Here is a 13,712-nt window from a genome sequence, read left to right as displayed (position 1 = left end):
ACAGGTACAGTCACAGGTACATGTACAGTCACAGGTACAGTCACACGTACAGTCACACGTACAGTCACAGGTACAGTCACACGTACAGTCACACGTACAGTCACAGGTACAGGTACAGTCACAGGTACAGTCACAGGTACAGTCACACGTACAGTCACACGTACAGGCACAGGTACAGTCACAGGTACAGTCACAGGTACAGGTACAGTCACAGGTACAGTCACACGTACAGTCACAGGTACAGTCACACGTACAGTCACACGTACAGGTACAGGTACAGTCACAGGTACAGTCACACGTACAGTCACAGGTACAGTCACAGGTACAGGTACAGTCACAGGTACAGTCACACGTACAGTCACAGGTACAGGTACAGTCACAGGTACAGTCACACGTACAGTCACACGTACAGGTACAGGTACAGTCACACGTACAGTCACACGTACAGGTACAGGTACAGTCACACGTACAGTCACAGGTACAGGTACAGTCACACGTACAGTCACACGTACAGGTACAGGTACAGTCACAAGTACAGTCACAGGTACAGGTACAGTCACAGGTACAATCACAGGTACAGGTACACCTGTATGGAGTGCCTGGTGTGCCTGGTGTGCGTGGTGTGCGTGGAGTGCCTGGTGTGGTACAGGTACAGTCACAGGTACAGGTACAGTCACAGGTACATTCACAGGTACACGTACAGTCACACGTACAGTCACACGTACAGTCACAGGTACAGTCACACGTACAGTCACACGTACAGGTACAGGTACAGTCACAGTCACACGTACAGGTACAGTCACAGGTACACGTACAGTCACAGGTACAGTCACACGTACAGTCACACGTACAGTCACAGGTACAGGTACAGGTACAGGTACAGTCACACGTACAGTCACAGGTACAGTCACACGTACAGTCACAGGTACAGGTACAGTCACAGGTACAGTCACACGTACAGTCACACATACAGTCACAGGTACAGGTACAGTCACAGGTACAGGCACAGTCACAGGTACAGTCACACGTACAGTCACACGTACAGGTACAGTCACAGGTACAGTCACAGGTACAGTCACAGGTACAGGTACAGTCACAGGTACAGTCACACGTACAATCACAGGTACAGGTACAGTCACAGGTACAGTCACACGTACAGTCACACGTACAGGTACAGTCACAGGTACAGTCACAGGTACAGTCACAGGTACAGGTACAGTCACAGGTACAGTCACACGTACAATCACAGGTACAGGTACAGTCACAGGTACAGTCACACGTACAGTCACACGTACAGGTACAGGTACAGTCACAGGTACAGGTACAGTCACAGGTACATGTACAGTCACAGGTACAGTCACACGTACAGTCACAGGTACAGTCACACGTACAGTCACACGTACAGTCACAGGTACAGGTACAGTCACAGGTACAGGTACAGTCACAGGTACAGTCACACGTACAGTCACACGTACAGTCACAGGTACAGGTACAGTCACAGGTACAGTCACACGTACAGTCACACGTACAGTCACAGGTACAGGTACAGTCACAGGTACAGGTACAGTCACACGTACAGTCACACGTACAGGCACAGGTACAGTCACACGTACAGTCACACGTACAGTCACAGGTACAGTCACACGTACAGTCACAGGTACAGTCACAGGTACAGGTACAGTCACAGGTACAGTCACACGTACAGTCACAGGTACAGTCACAGGTACAGGTACAGTCACAGGTACAGTCACACGTACAGTCACAGGTACAGTCACAGGTACAGTCACACGTACAGTCACACGTACAGTCACAGGTACAGGTACAGTCACAGGTACAGTCACACGTACAGTCACACGTACAGGTACAGTCACAGGTACAGTCACACGTACAGTCACAGGTACAGTCACAGGTACAGTCACACGTACAGGTACAGGTACAGTCACACATACAGTCACAGGTACAGGTACAGTCACACGTACAGTTACACGTACAGGTACAGGTACAGTCACACGTACAGTCACACATACAGTCACAGGTACAGGTACAGTCACACGTACAGTCACAGGTACAGTCACAGGTACAGGTACAGTCACAGGTACAGTCACAGGTACACGTACAGTCACAGGTACAGTCACACGTACAGTCACAGGTACAGTCACACGTACAGTCACAGATACAGGTACAGTCACACGTACAGTCACAGGTACAGTCACACGTAACAGGTACAGTCACACGTACAGTCACAGGTACAGTCACAGGTACAGTCACACGTACAGTCACAGGTACAGGTACAGTCACAGGTACAGTCACACGTACAGTCACAGGTACAGTCACACGTACAGTCACACGTACAGTCACAGGTACAGGTACAGTCACAGGTACAGTCACACGTACAGTCACAGGTACAGTCACACGTACAGTCACACGTACAGTCACAGGTACAGGTACAGTCACATGTACAGTCACACGTACAGTCACACGTACAGTCACACGTACAGTCACAGGTACAGGTACAGTCACACATACAGTCACAGGTACAGTCACACGTACAGTCACAGGTACAGTCACACGTACAGTCACACGTACAGTCACAGGTACAGGTACAGTCACACGTACAGTCACAGGTACAGTCACACGTACAGTCACACGTACAGTCACAGGTACAGGTACAGTCACAGGTACAGTCACATGTACAGTCACACGTACAGTCACACGTACAGTCACAGGTACAGGTACAGTCACACGTACAGTCACAGGTACAGTCACACGTACAGTCACAGGTACAGTCACACGTACAGTCACACGTACAGTCACAGGTACAGGTACAGTCACAGGTACAGTCACATGTACAGTCACACGTACAGTCACACGTACAGTCACAGGTACAGTCACATGTACAGTCACAGGTACAGGTACAGTCACAGGTACACGTACAGTCACAGGTACAGTCACACGTACAGTCACACGTACAGTCACAGGTACAGTCACAGGTACAGTCACACATACAGTCACAGGTACAGTCACAGGTACAGGTACAGTCACACGTACAGTCACACGTACAGTCACACGTACAGTCACAGGTACAGTCACAGGTACAGGTACAGTCACAGGTACAGTCACACGTACAGTCACAGGTACAGTCACAGGTACAGTCACACGTACAGTCACAGGTACAGGTACAGTCACACGTACAGTCACAGGTACAGTCACACGTACAGTCACAGGTACAGTCACACGTACAGTCACACGTACAGTCACAGGTACAGGTACAGTCACAGGTACAGTCACATGTACAGTCACAGGTACAGGTACAGGTACAGTCACACGTACAGTCACACGTACAGTCACAGGTACAGGTACAGTCACAGGTACAGTCACAGGTACAGTCACACGTACAGTCACACGTACAGTCACAGGTACAGGTACAGTCACAGGTACAGTCACAGGTACAGGTACAGTCACACGTACAGTCACAGGTACAGTCACACGTATAGTCACAGGTACAGTCACAGGTACAGGTACAGTCACAGGTACAGTCACAGGTACAGGTACAGTCACACGTACAGTCACAGGTACAGTCACAGGTACAGGTACAGTCACAGCTACAGGTACAGTCACAGGTACAGTCACAGGTACAGGTACAGTCACAGGTACAGTCACAGGTACAGTCACAGGTACAGGTACAGTCACAGCTACAGGTACAGTCACAGGTACAGTCACAGGTACAGGTACAGTCACAGGTACAGTCACAGGTACAGGTACAGTCACACGTACAGTCACAGGTACAGTCACACGTATAGTCACAGGTACAATCACAGGTACAGGTACACCTGTATGGAGTGCCTGGTGTGCGTGGTGTGTGTGGAGTGCCTGGTGTGCGTGGTGTGCGTGGAGTGCCTGGTGTGCGTGGTGTGTGTGGAGTGCCTGGTGTGTGTGGTGTGTGTGGAGTGCCTGGTGTGCATGGTGTGTGTGGAGTGCCTGGTGTGTGTGGAGTGCCTGGTGTGTGTGGTGTGTGTGGAGTGCCTGGTGTGTGTGGTGTGTGTGGAGTGCCTGGTGTGCGTGGTGTGCGTGGAGTGCCTGGTGTACGTGGTGTGCGTGGAGTGCCTGGTGTACGTGGTGTGCGTGGAGTGCCTGGTGTACGTGGTGTGCGTGGAGTGCCTGGTGTACGTGGTGTGCGTGGAGTGCCTGGTGTGTGTGGTGTGCGTGGAGTGCCTGGTGTACGTGGTGTGCGTGGAGTGCCTGGTGTACGTGGTGTGCGTGGAGTGCCTGGTGTACGTGGTGTGCGTGGAGTGCCTGGTGTGTGTGGTGTGCGTGGAGTGCCTGGTGTGTGTGGTGTGCGTGGAGTGCCTGGTGTACGTGGTGTGCGTGGAGTGCCTGGTGTGTGTGGTGTGCGTGGAGTGCCTGGTGTGTGTGGTGTACGTGGTGTGCGTGGTGTGCGTGGTGTGCGTGGTGTGCGTGGTGTGCGTGGTGTACGTGGTGTGCGTGGTGTGTGTGGTGTACGTGGTGTGCGTGGTGTGCGTGGAGTGCCTGGTGTGCGTGGTGTGTGTGGTGTACGTGGTGTGCCTGGTGTGCGTGGTGTGTGTGGTGTACGTGGTGTGTGTGGTGTACGTGGAGTGCCTGGTGTGCGTGGTGTGTGTGGTGTACGTGGTGTGCGTGGAGTGCCTGGTGTGTGTGGAGTGCCTGGTGTGCGTGGAGTGCCTGGTGTACGTGGTGTGCGTGGAGTGCCTGGTGTGTGTGGTGTGCGTGGAGTGCCTGGTGTGTGTGGTGTGCGTGGAGTGCCTGGTGTACGTGGTGTGCGTGGAGTGCCTGGTGTGTGTGGAGTGCCTGGTGTGCGTGGAGTGCCTTGTGTGCGTGGTGTGCGTGGAGTGCCTGGTGTGTGTGGAGTGCCTGGTGTGTGTGGAGTGCCTGGTGTGCGTGGAGTGCGTGGAGTGCCTGGTGTGTGTGGAGTGCCTGGTGTGCGTGGAGTGCGTGGAGTGGTGTGCATGTGGTGTATGTGGAGTGCATGGTGTGTGCGTGGAGTGCCTGGTGTGCGTGGTGTGCGTGGTGTGTGTGGAGTGTGTGGAGTGTGCAGTGTGTGCGTGGTGTGCATTTGGTGTGCATGTGGTGTGTGTGGTGTGTGTGGAGTGTGGAGTGTGTGGAGAGTCCTCTGTGACAGCTGTAACAGGAGGAGGTAGAACTACTTGGTGAAATCTGCCACTGCCGTGGTGTACTGCTTTTTCCTTCCTGTGTCATATTAAATATATAGCTTCATGGATGGTGTTATGATGAGTTGTGTCTGAGTCTGAGTTAGTACCAGGGTCTGATCAAAATTCTGAGTTGTTGAGAGAGAAATGGTGACTTGTTAATGACTTTTTCCCACTTTGTATATGTTGAATATTTTATTGCAATAGTTTCTCAGTCTTATATCTCTTATATCTCTAAGGACCTCTCCTGGACGACAAACACCACATCAAGAGGATGAAGCATCACTGTGTGGAATGGAGGACGCACTGCCTCCTGTCGAAAGACTCTGCAACACATAGTGAAAGCAGCCGGCAAGATCATCAGTGTCTCTCTGCGGATATCTTCCATACCCAAATTCAAATTCAAATTTTTCAATTCAAATCTAACTTTTTGAACGTTTACATTTATCTTCATGTTTATGCTCATGTTTACATCTATCTTCAGCTTATTTGCACCTTAGAATATATTTGTATATTTAAAAGAATTCAGTTTACACTTACTCAGATATATATATATAATTCAGATGTTCAATTTATTTTTCACTGGTTTATTTATATCTATTTATTACAAGTATACTGCTGGTACCGTCACAAAAATCTGTTCTTTGTTGCACAGACTGAAATTACAACATTAATACTGGCAAGAAACGGTATTTCGATTCCTCTGTATGTCTGCACATATGGTGATATTGACTATAAAGAACCTTGAACCTTTATCCTGATCATAAACTTTTTTATTCCCAGCAGTTTCTGATGATCCCAGCTGTCTGTGTAACCTTTGTGTGTGTGATCCGTTCGCATTTTCCGGGTTTGGTTTAGTTTACACACAGCCTAAAAGTCTGATAAATGTGGCCCATGTATTCTTCACTTATTTACAGTGCAGTATTTGGAAAGTTACAAGTTTTTTTCATTGTTTTATGAAAGCACAATGCTAAGAACCTAAAATGCCTTCTCAAGACATTAGATTAAATCTAAGAAAATTATTAACATCCATTTCTAGGTCTTTACCCTTTTTTAAAACCCCACCTGCCTGTATGGCTTAGATCTGTGACTACACAGTAACTGCATTGGAGTTATTAAATAATGTACCAAAAGACAGACAGACTCGGTTTTCTATTTATTTTGCATTGACACAAAAAACTCCTTTCAAGTTCACAACACAGATACAGAACTGTTGTAATGTAGCACATATCTATTTTTTGTTCTTGATCACAAAAGTACACATCCCACTTGTTTAAATATAAGGGAAAGGGAGACACTGAACAACATCCACATTAACATTTATATGCTTTAGTGGCTTGACAATGTCAGAACAGTTATCGGAAATCCTCGGCAGAAAACATGCCCTTAGCCCTGCGCAGGATCGAGTCTTTGGAAGCGTCATAAGGATGCTCTTTAGAAGGGATCTCCAACACAGCAGGGATGGACTGCATATGAGCGTCTATTGCATGCCGGATCATCTCAGCAATGAACTGGTTGATAAGGATGATACCAATATCGTTGCGAGTCAGAAAACTCCTGTTTGGGAAATAAATACAAATCACAATCAAGGCTAATTAAAGCAAAGACAAAGTTACAGCTGCCCTGGTTCACAATATAGTATGCAACTACAGGAAGAAATTTATTTTTAACATTTCATAATGTAAACTTTGTATATATGACTGGAAAAACATGGACTTTAGCAGACACAAAGGCAGTGTTTGTGCTTGTACATGTCAATAAATGTTTCACTTTTGTTTACGACTCCGTTTCCTCCAGTTATGAAGTTAAAGCATTAAATTTCGAATGGCTTCACCGTTCCGATACACAAACATTTTAAAAACTAGAGTAGAAAACCATATTTTATTAATCCTATGTACTACACTACATGTCCAATAGGAAGCCATTTGATATTTAGTCAGTAACAAAGGCAGAAATTACTCTGGCCCTCTAAATAAATGGCATTCCTGGTCCTGCATTCCTCCTGTTTTACATTAAAGTACAACTTTAACAACACTGTTAAGGTGGGGAGCTATGGTGTGTGGGGTGCGTCTGGAACATGTAGTGTTTTTGCACATCTGGAATATATGGTGTGTGTTTTTTTTTTTTTTACACTGTTTAAGATCTCCACTTTATGTTGTCTTGTGTACTGCATTATGGACCTGATGACATTTTACAATGTATACAAGCTATGTCAGGGAATGACAATAAAACCCACTTGACTTAATATAATTTGTCAATAAATATTTATATTTATATGTTAGTCTAGTTATATTCCAGGCAATATTTAGGAATGGTAGAAGAATAGAATAATTAAATAAAATGTTCATGCTAGGCCAATGTAAATCAGATGCATCACCAGCCTATGAATATCTTGAAAATCAAGGTGCAGGCCATACACAGGCAGGGGTCAGGATGTATGGACAGCACACCCATTAACACATTTAGCTTAAGGTTTTACAGAATTAGATTAAGGGCATTCATGTAATTGAGTATTAGTTTTTCCACTTCTGAAAGATTATGGCAAATGAGAGTCTTCCTACCATTTGACATTGTTAACCTTCTGTTTCTTCAAGAGACTCACTAGTAAATGATGATGTGCCTTTTGGAAAATCTCAGTGGGAGAGTGACATTCATTTTTATTGTTTTCATGCGTCTCTATGCTCTGTGGGTGCACAGATATTGATATGATATAAATGGGCATTATGTCTGTCAAGTTGTTAAAATTATAATCTTATTTTCAATGGCATAAACAATTATGGGTTCAATACAAAGCCAGAAAATGATATTCTTTTAGACAGTGTAGAAGACAGTAAAGATGTAATTTATTGGTTAGTTAAAATCCCTAATGTATATATAGGCTTGGGGGTGACTTCAATATTCTGTTGGATAATGCAATAGATAGATGGCTGTCAAGGTCCTTCTTTAATGCACACGTAAAACAAAAAATATTAATTCAGAGATTTGATGTAATTAATGCTTGGAGTGTGAGGAATCCTCATAGCACAATATTTACCTGCTGTAAAAATTCAAGGTCTAAGCACTCTAGAAGAGACCTGTGGTTAGTTTTATTTAACATATGCTTGAAGCCCACTTAAGTGCTGCTGTTTTGTCTACCCCATTCATCATCATCAGTACTGATTTGTTTGCAATGACTTCTGATACATTACAAAACCCATATTGCAAACTCATAAGTTTGGACAAAGATATATATCTATTTCTATATGAAAGCTCTGAAGGTGCTTTTGTAAGGTCCAGAGGATGCTGGGTAGAAAAATGACAACAGAACTCAGCTTACTTTTTAGGTAAGGAACTCTCTGGGCAAAAACACTATTCATCAGTCAAGAGCAGATCATTCTGTTTCTGATGAACCTAAAGAGATAAATACTAAATGTTCAGAAAGCTATTACAATCTTTATTGCAGTTAGTTTTGCTATGACATTGCTACATCTTTGATGGACACTGTAGGTGCTATTGATAAAAATTGATCGCGATCCTTGTGTCAATCCAAAGTCTAAAGACTAATAAATCACCAGGTGCAGATGGATTTGCATCAGATTTTTGTACAAGTGTCTGCTTTTATTTAGGAAATAAGCAATGAAAATCTATGAAAGTATTTGTGTTGGTATTCTTCCTTCCACTTAACACAAGGTTTGATGACTCTTACCCTGAAGAGTAATAGTAGACTAGGGTTAGGGTTAAACTATAAACCTGTGACTACAAAAAAAATTGCTAAAATCTTTGCACAATGCTAAAGACTGTTTAAGAGGGGCTAGTCAAAGAATCTGGAAAAAAGGCACATCTCAAAAAAATTGTTTGGGGAACTATACATGAAGAAATATATGTGCTCTATTTCAAAACGGTGTCTTTATTCCAGATGTGTCCACACTAAAATTGCATATAGGTGCAATATGTACTTTTTATGAGTCACAGTCACAGACACTCTTTTCCATTTCTTTTGGTAATGTGATCACACAAGAAAACGTCTACATTTCCCCCTAAATATTACTCTTGTGCCTGCTCATGCCCTTATGGTGTTGCTTGATCTTAGTGCAGCTTTGACACTACTGATTATACTATTCTTCTTGATATGCTAGAAAACACTGATGGTGTTAGGGAAACAGCCTTCTCCTGGCTCTGGTCTTATCTGTCTGGTCATTATCAGTTTGTAGATGTGAATGGTAACTTCTCTAGGCATACTGAAGTTCCACAAGGTTCTGTTTTAGGTCCACTGCTTTTCTCCCTATATATATGCTACCCCTTGGCAAAATGTTTCTTAGACATGGTACAAGCTTCCACTGACACACTGTTATAAGATTTAGCTCAGCCAGGTGAGAATTGAATTTTAATCTTTGTCATTTTTTCTGAATTTTTATATATTTGTATAAACGAATTGAAAAGATCCAAGTCACGATATTCTATTTTCATCAGCATTAACCCTGAATAAGACGTGCTGAAGACTTAGAGAGGAAACGTATACAACAAACACACACACACACACACACACACACACACACACACACACGATGAAACTCTTACTTGAAGGTCTCCTCTATCTCCGTGATGCTGGTGTCCTTCTCCACTACCAAGAAATTCGGTTTGCGGTTTTTGTTCAGCTCTCCGATTCCTCCCAGCAGGAAGCCAGTACACGTATCTTCATCTCCTATGACTGCGATTAGTTTGCCCCGTCCTGCCATAGCGTGCTTTAATAAAATGTCGATGAAATAGCTGGGATCTGAACTGGTTTGTCTTCCTGCTGTGTCTGTAGATCATGAGCTAAAGTCAGGTGACACACTAACTTCCGCACAGAAGTGTTTGTTCTCGCGAGAGTTCAGTACGTTAGCTGGAGCCACATCCGGAGGGCAGGAGGAGTCTGACCAGCCAGCAAGCAGCGGACATTCCCAGGGCTTTCGGACACGTTTCTATATCGGCTTTTACTGACCATTATAGGACATTCCATAGGCCATTATAAACGTTCACACACATTCAGAGGACGTTTAACTTCCCACATGAAATCGTATGAACGTGTATTATACAGGGACTGGACAAAATAATGTGAACATCCATTGTAGTAGGGGTTAATATTATTTGTGTATCATTTATTTAGTTTTCATTGCTGTATATTGTCTAACTTGCATGCCAGTATAACACAAGTTGTGTTCAGCAGTGATTCGTTTAAGACTTTGTTGAAATGGGTAACTTAGACTTCTAAATGGGAGAGATTGTGGGATTTCATTTAGCAGGAGCATCTGTAACCTTTACAGCCCAACTCTCTGGTGTTTCAAGAGCAACAGTGTCCACAGTTATAACTGTGTATACAAACCATGGCAGGACTTTGAAGAAGAATAGTGGACGGAATTCAAAATGATAGGGAGCATCAAAAACTAGGAAAGATTGTCCAAACAAAACAGAACTACTACAGCAAAAGTAATAGCAGAACTTATCTGCCTTAAAGACCCTATTTACATAAAAACTGTCCACAGAGAACTACACAAAGCCAACATCCATGGTAGAGCTGCAAATGCTAAATCATTAATCACAGATACCAATGCAAAAATGAGAGTTGGTGTCATGATCATAAAACCTGGACAGCTGAAAACTGATATGGTCAGTGATATTAGTGATAGACATTAGTGATATGGTCTGATGAATCATCATCATTTACGTTATTCCCAACAGCAGGTGGAGTTCATGTATGGAGAACCTCCAAGGAAGCGTGCAGTTGGACTGTCTGGTTCCAACTGTCAAACATGGGAGTGGATCTGTGAAGATTTCGGCAGCCATATCTTGGTATCCTGCTGGCCACATCATTAGCATACAGTATCTCACAAAAGTGAGTACACCCCTCACATTTTTGTAAATATTTTACAAAAATATATCTTTTCATGTGACAATGAAATGACACTCTGCTCCAATGTAAAGTAGTGAGTGTACAGCCTGTATAACGGTGTAAATTTACTGTCCCCTCAAAATAACTCAACACACACTCAGCACTCATGCAGGCCCAGACCATGACACTCCCACCACCATGCTTGAGTGTAGGCAAGACACACTTGTCTTTGTACTCCTCACCTGGTTGCCGCCACACACGCTTGACATCATCTGAACCAAATAAGTTTATCTTGGTCTCATCGGACCACAGGACATGGTTCCAGTAATCCATGTCCTTAGTCTGCTTGTCTTCAGCAAACTGTATGCGGGCTTTCTTGTGCATCATCTTTAGTAGAGGCTTCCTTCTGGGACGACAGCCATGCAGACCAATTTGATGCAGCATGTGGCGTATAGTCTGAGCACTGACCGGCTGACCCCCCACCCCTTCAACCTCTGCAGCAATGCTGGCAGCACTCATACGTCTATTTCCCAAAGACGATCTCCGGATATGACGCTCAGCACGTGCACTCAACTTCTTTGGTGGACCATGGCGAGGCCTGTTCTGAGTGGAACCTGTCCTGTAAAACCGCTGTATGGTCTTGCCCATCGTGCTGCAGCTCAGTTTCAGGCTCTTGGCAATCTTCTTATAGCCTAGGCCATCTTTATGTAGAGTAACTATTCTTTTTTTCAGATCCTCAGAGAGTTCTTTGCCATGAGGTGCAATGTTGAACTTCCAGTGACCAGTATGAGAGAGTGTGGGAGTGATAACACCAAATTTAACACACCTGCTCCTCATGCACACCTGAGACCTTGTAACACTAACGAGTCACATGACACCGGGGAGGGTAAATGGCTAATTGGGCCCAATTTGGACATTTCCACTTAGGGGTGTTCTCACTTTTGTTGCCAATGGTTTGAGGGGACAATTTACACTGTTATACAGGCTGTACACTCACTACTTTACATTGTAGCAGAGTGGCATTTCTTCAGTGCTGTCACATGAAAAGATATAATAAAATATTTACAAAAATGTGAGGGGTGTACTCACTTTTGTGAGATACTGTACATGGAAAATTCTAAATGATCCGGTGTATCCTATGGTCCAAATGTTGTTTCCAAACAATAATGCAATTTTCAAGAGGATAATGTGCCAAAACAGTTCAGTCTTGGTTTGAGGAGCACCAGTATGAATTTCTGCTATGGTCTGCTTAATCAACTGGCTTGAATATTGAAGCAGTGTGAGAAATTGTGGAGAGAAGAGTAAGAAGCAGAGAAGGTTCCATGCTTCTACCTCTCTGAAGCAAATAGAAGATATTTTGCTATATGAGCGGTATACAATTCCACTAGAATATGTTCAAAACTTGTATGAGTCTTTTCCAAAAAGGTTGGAAGCTGTATTAAATGCAAATGGTGGTCCAGCACTTTATTAGTAAAGAGAGTACATATTTCATCGGTGTTCACATTATTTTGACCAACTGTTTGAGCAGGTCCCTGAGCAAGGTTTCATATGAAGCTTTAGAGCATGTTCCTTAACGTGCAGATTTGGTCTCCAAGCTGTAAACCAGTCAGTGCTGCTGCATTTGACCAACAGTTGAATGCTGATTTCCAGCACCTTGATGCTGCCCTGGTTTAGATGATACACCTGAATATGCCCTTAGTCAATGCAGTTCACAAACTATGGGCGGGTTGATTTACACACAGATTTGCGAGTGATACATACCCTCTCTTATTCATACATGTTTTATTTATTTTACAACCCAGTATTAGATATATCAAAGATTGATTTTGTGTACTAACGCTCAGAAATGTTATTGGGTGTCACATTCAGGGCAAGCCACATGCAAATTAATAGGTTTTATTTCTCTTTTTTTAACTACCCTGAAACAGTGCACTGGTGTAGTTAAACAATAAAACTTGACCAATTTTGTGTGCCTTTTAAAAATGAGTTTGGCTTAAAAAACTTGAACACAATTACTTGCAGTCCTACTGATCATGCGATATTAGATTAGTTGATCTCCAGGAGGAAGGTATGGCTATTAGGAATAAATATGATGTGGTCAGTAATTTGATATTGATTCTAAAATACAATACTGTTACTGATATATAAAGAACTAAATGCCTCATGCCACAGTACCTAACTGAGCTTCTTCGTTGCCCACAATATCAGGTGGGTTTTAAATCACTCTGTGTGGAAAAAGGGAAGCCGTGTGTCCTTTCACTTGATTCAGGAAATGCTCCTGATAGGGTAGAGTGGCTGTTTTTGACTGAGGTATTGTCTGTTGGTTTTGGAAGTGATGGATCAATATCTTTTATTTCTAAACAAATGCAGAGGACTAATAATATTGTACCAAAAGCTTTTAATCTTTTAAGCTTTTAACAGAGCACACAGCAAGGGTGCTCTTTGTCACCAGGGCCCTTTATTTAAGCGTTAGAGATCAAGACCATCAAACTCTACAGAGATACTACTATTCCTTTTTTTTTTTTTCAACAGAACTTGAGAGATCTGTTCCAGAGCTAGACAATTTTCTGGATGTAAAATGAATAATTCCTAATCATCAATACTTAAATCCCTGCAACCACTGGCTTCAGATATTTGGGCATGATTCATACTTTTTAAACTGAAGTTATCCCAAGCCAATT

General features: G+C 43.6%; 1 protein-coding gene across 1 annotated transcript; it reads right to left on the bottom strand.

The window, feature by feature from the left end:
• Positions 1-6,326: 6,326 nt before the first annotated feature.
• Positions 6,327-9,995, bottom strand: atp6v1f (ATPase H+ transporting V1 subunit F). The gene is made up of 2 exons (XM_058416559.1): positions 9,741-9,995; positions 6,327-6,740 (listed from the first exon to the last, which is right to left on the bottom strand). The coding sequence occupies exons 1-2, from the start codon at positions 9,896-9,898 to the stop codon at positions 6,539-6,541; spliced, it is 360 nt and encodes a 119-aa protein (XP_058272542.1). The 5' UTR covers positions 9,899-9,995; the 3' UTR covers positions 6,327-6,538.
• Between the last annotated feature and the right edge of the window lie 3,717 nt (positions 9,996-13,712).

This window comes from Hemibagrus wyckioides, linkage group LG19 (assembly GCF_019097595.1).
Source record: "Hemibagrus wyckioides isolate EC202008001 linkage group LG19, SWU_Hwy_1.0, whole genome shotgun sequence".
NCBI lineage: Eukaryota > Metazoa > Chordata > Actinopteri > Siluriformes > Bagridae > Hemibagrus > Hemibagrus wyckioides.
This window is presented reverse-complemented; position numbering and strand designations above follow the sequence as displayed.

Excerpts from the sequence above, each read along its gene's own strand:
- atp6v1f (XM_058416559.1), bottom strand. The coding sequence starts at position 9,898 with ATGGCAGGACGGGGCAAACTAATCGCAGTCATAGGAGATGAAGATACG. Across the intron at positions 6,741-9,740 it reads GAGATAGAGGAGACCTTCAA|GAGTTTTCTGACTCGCAACG; the intron begins GTAAGAGTTTCA and ends TTTCCCAAACAG.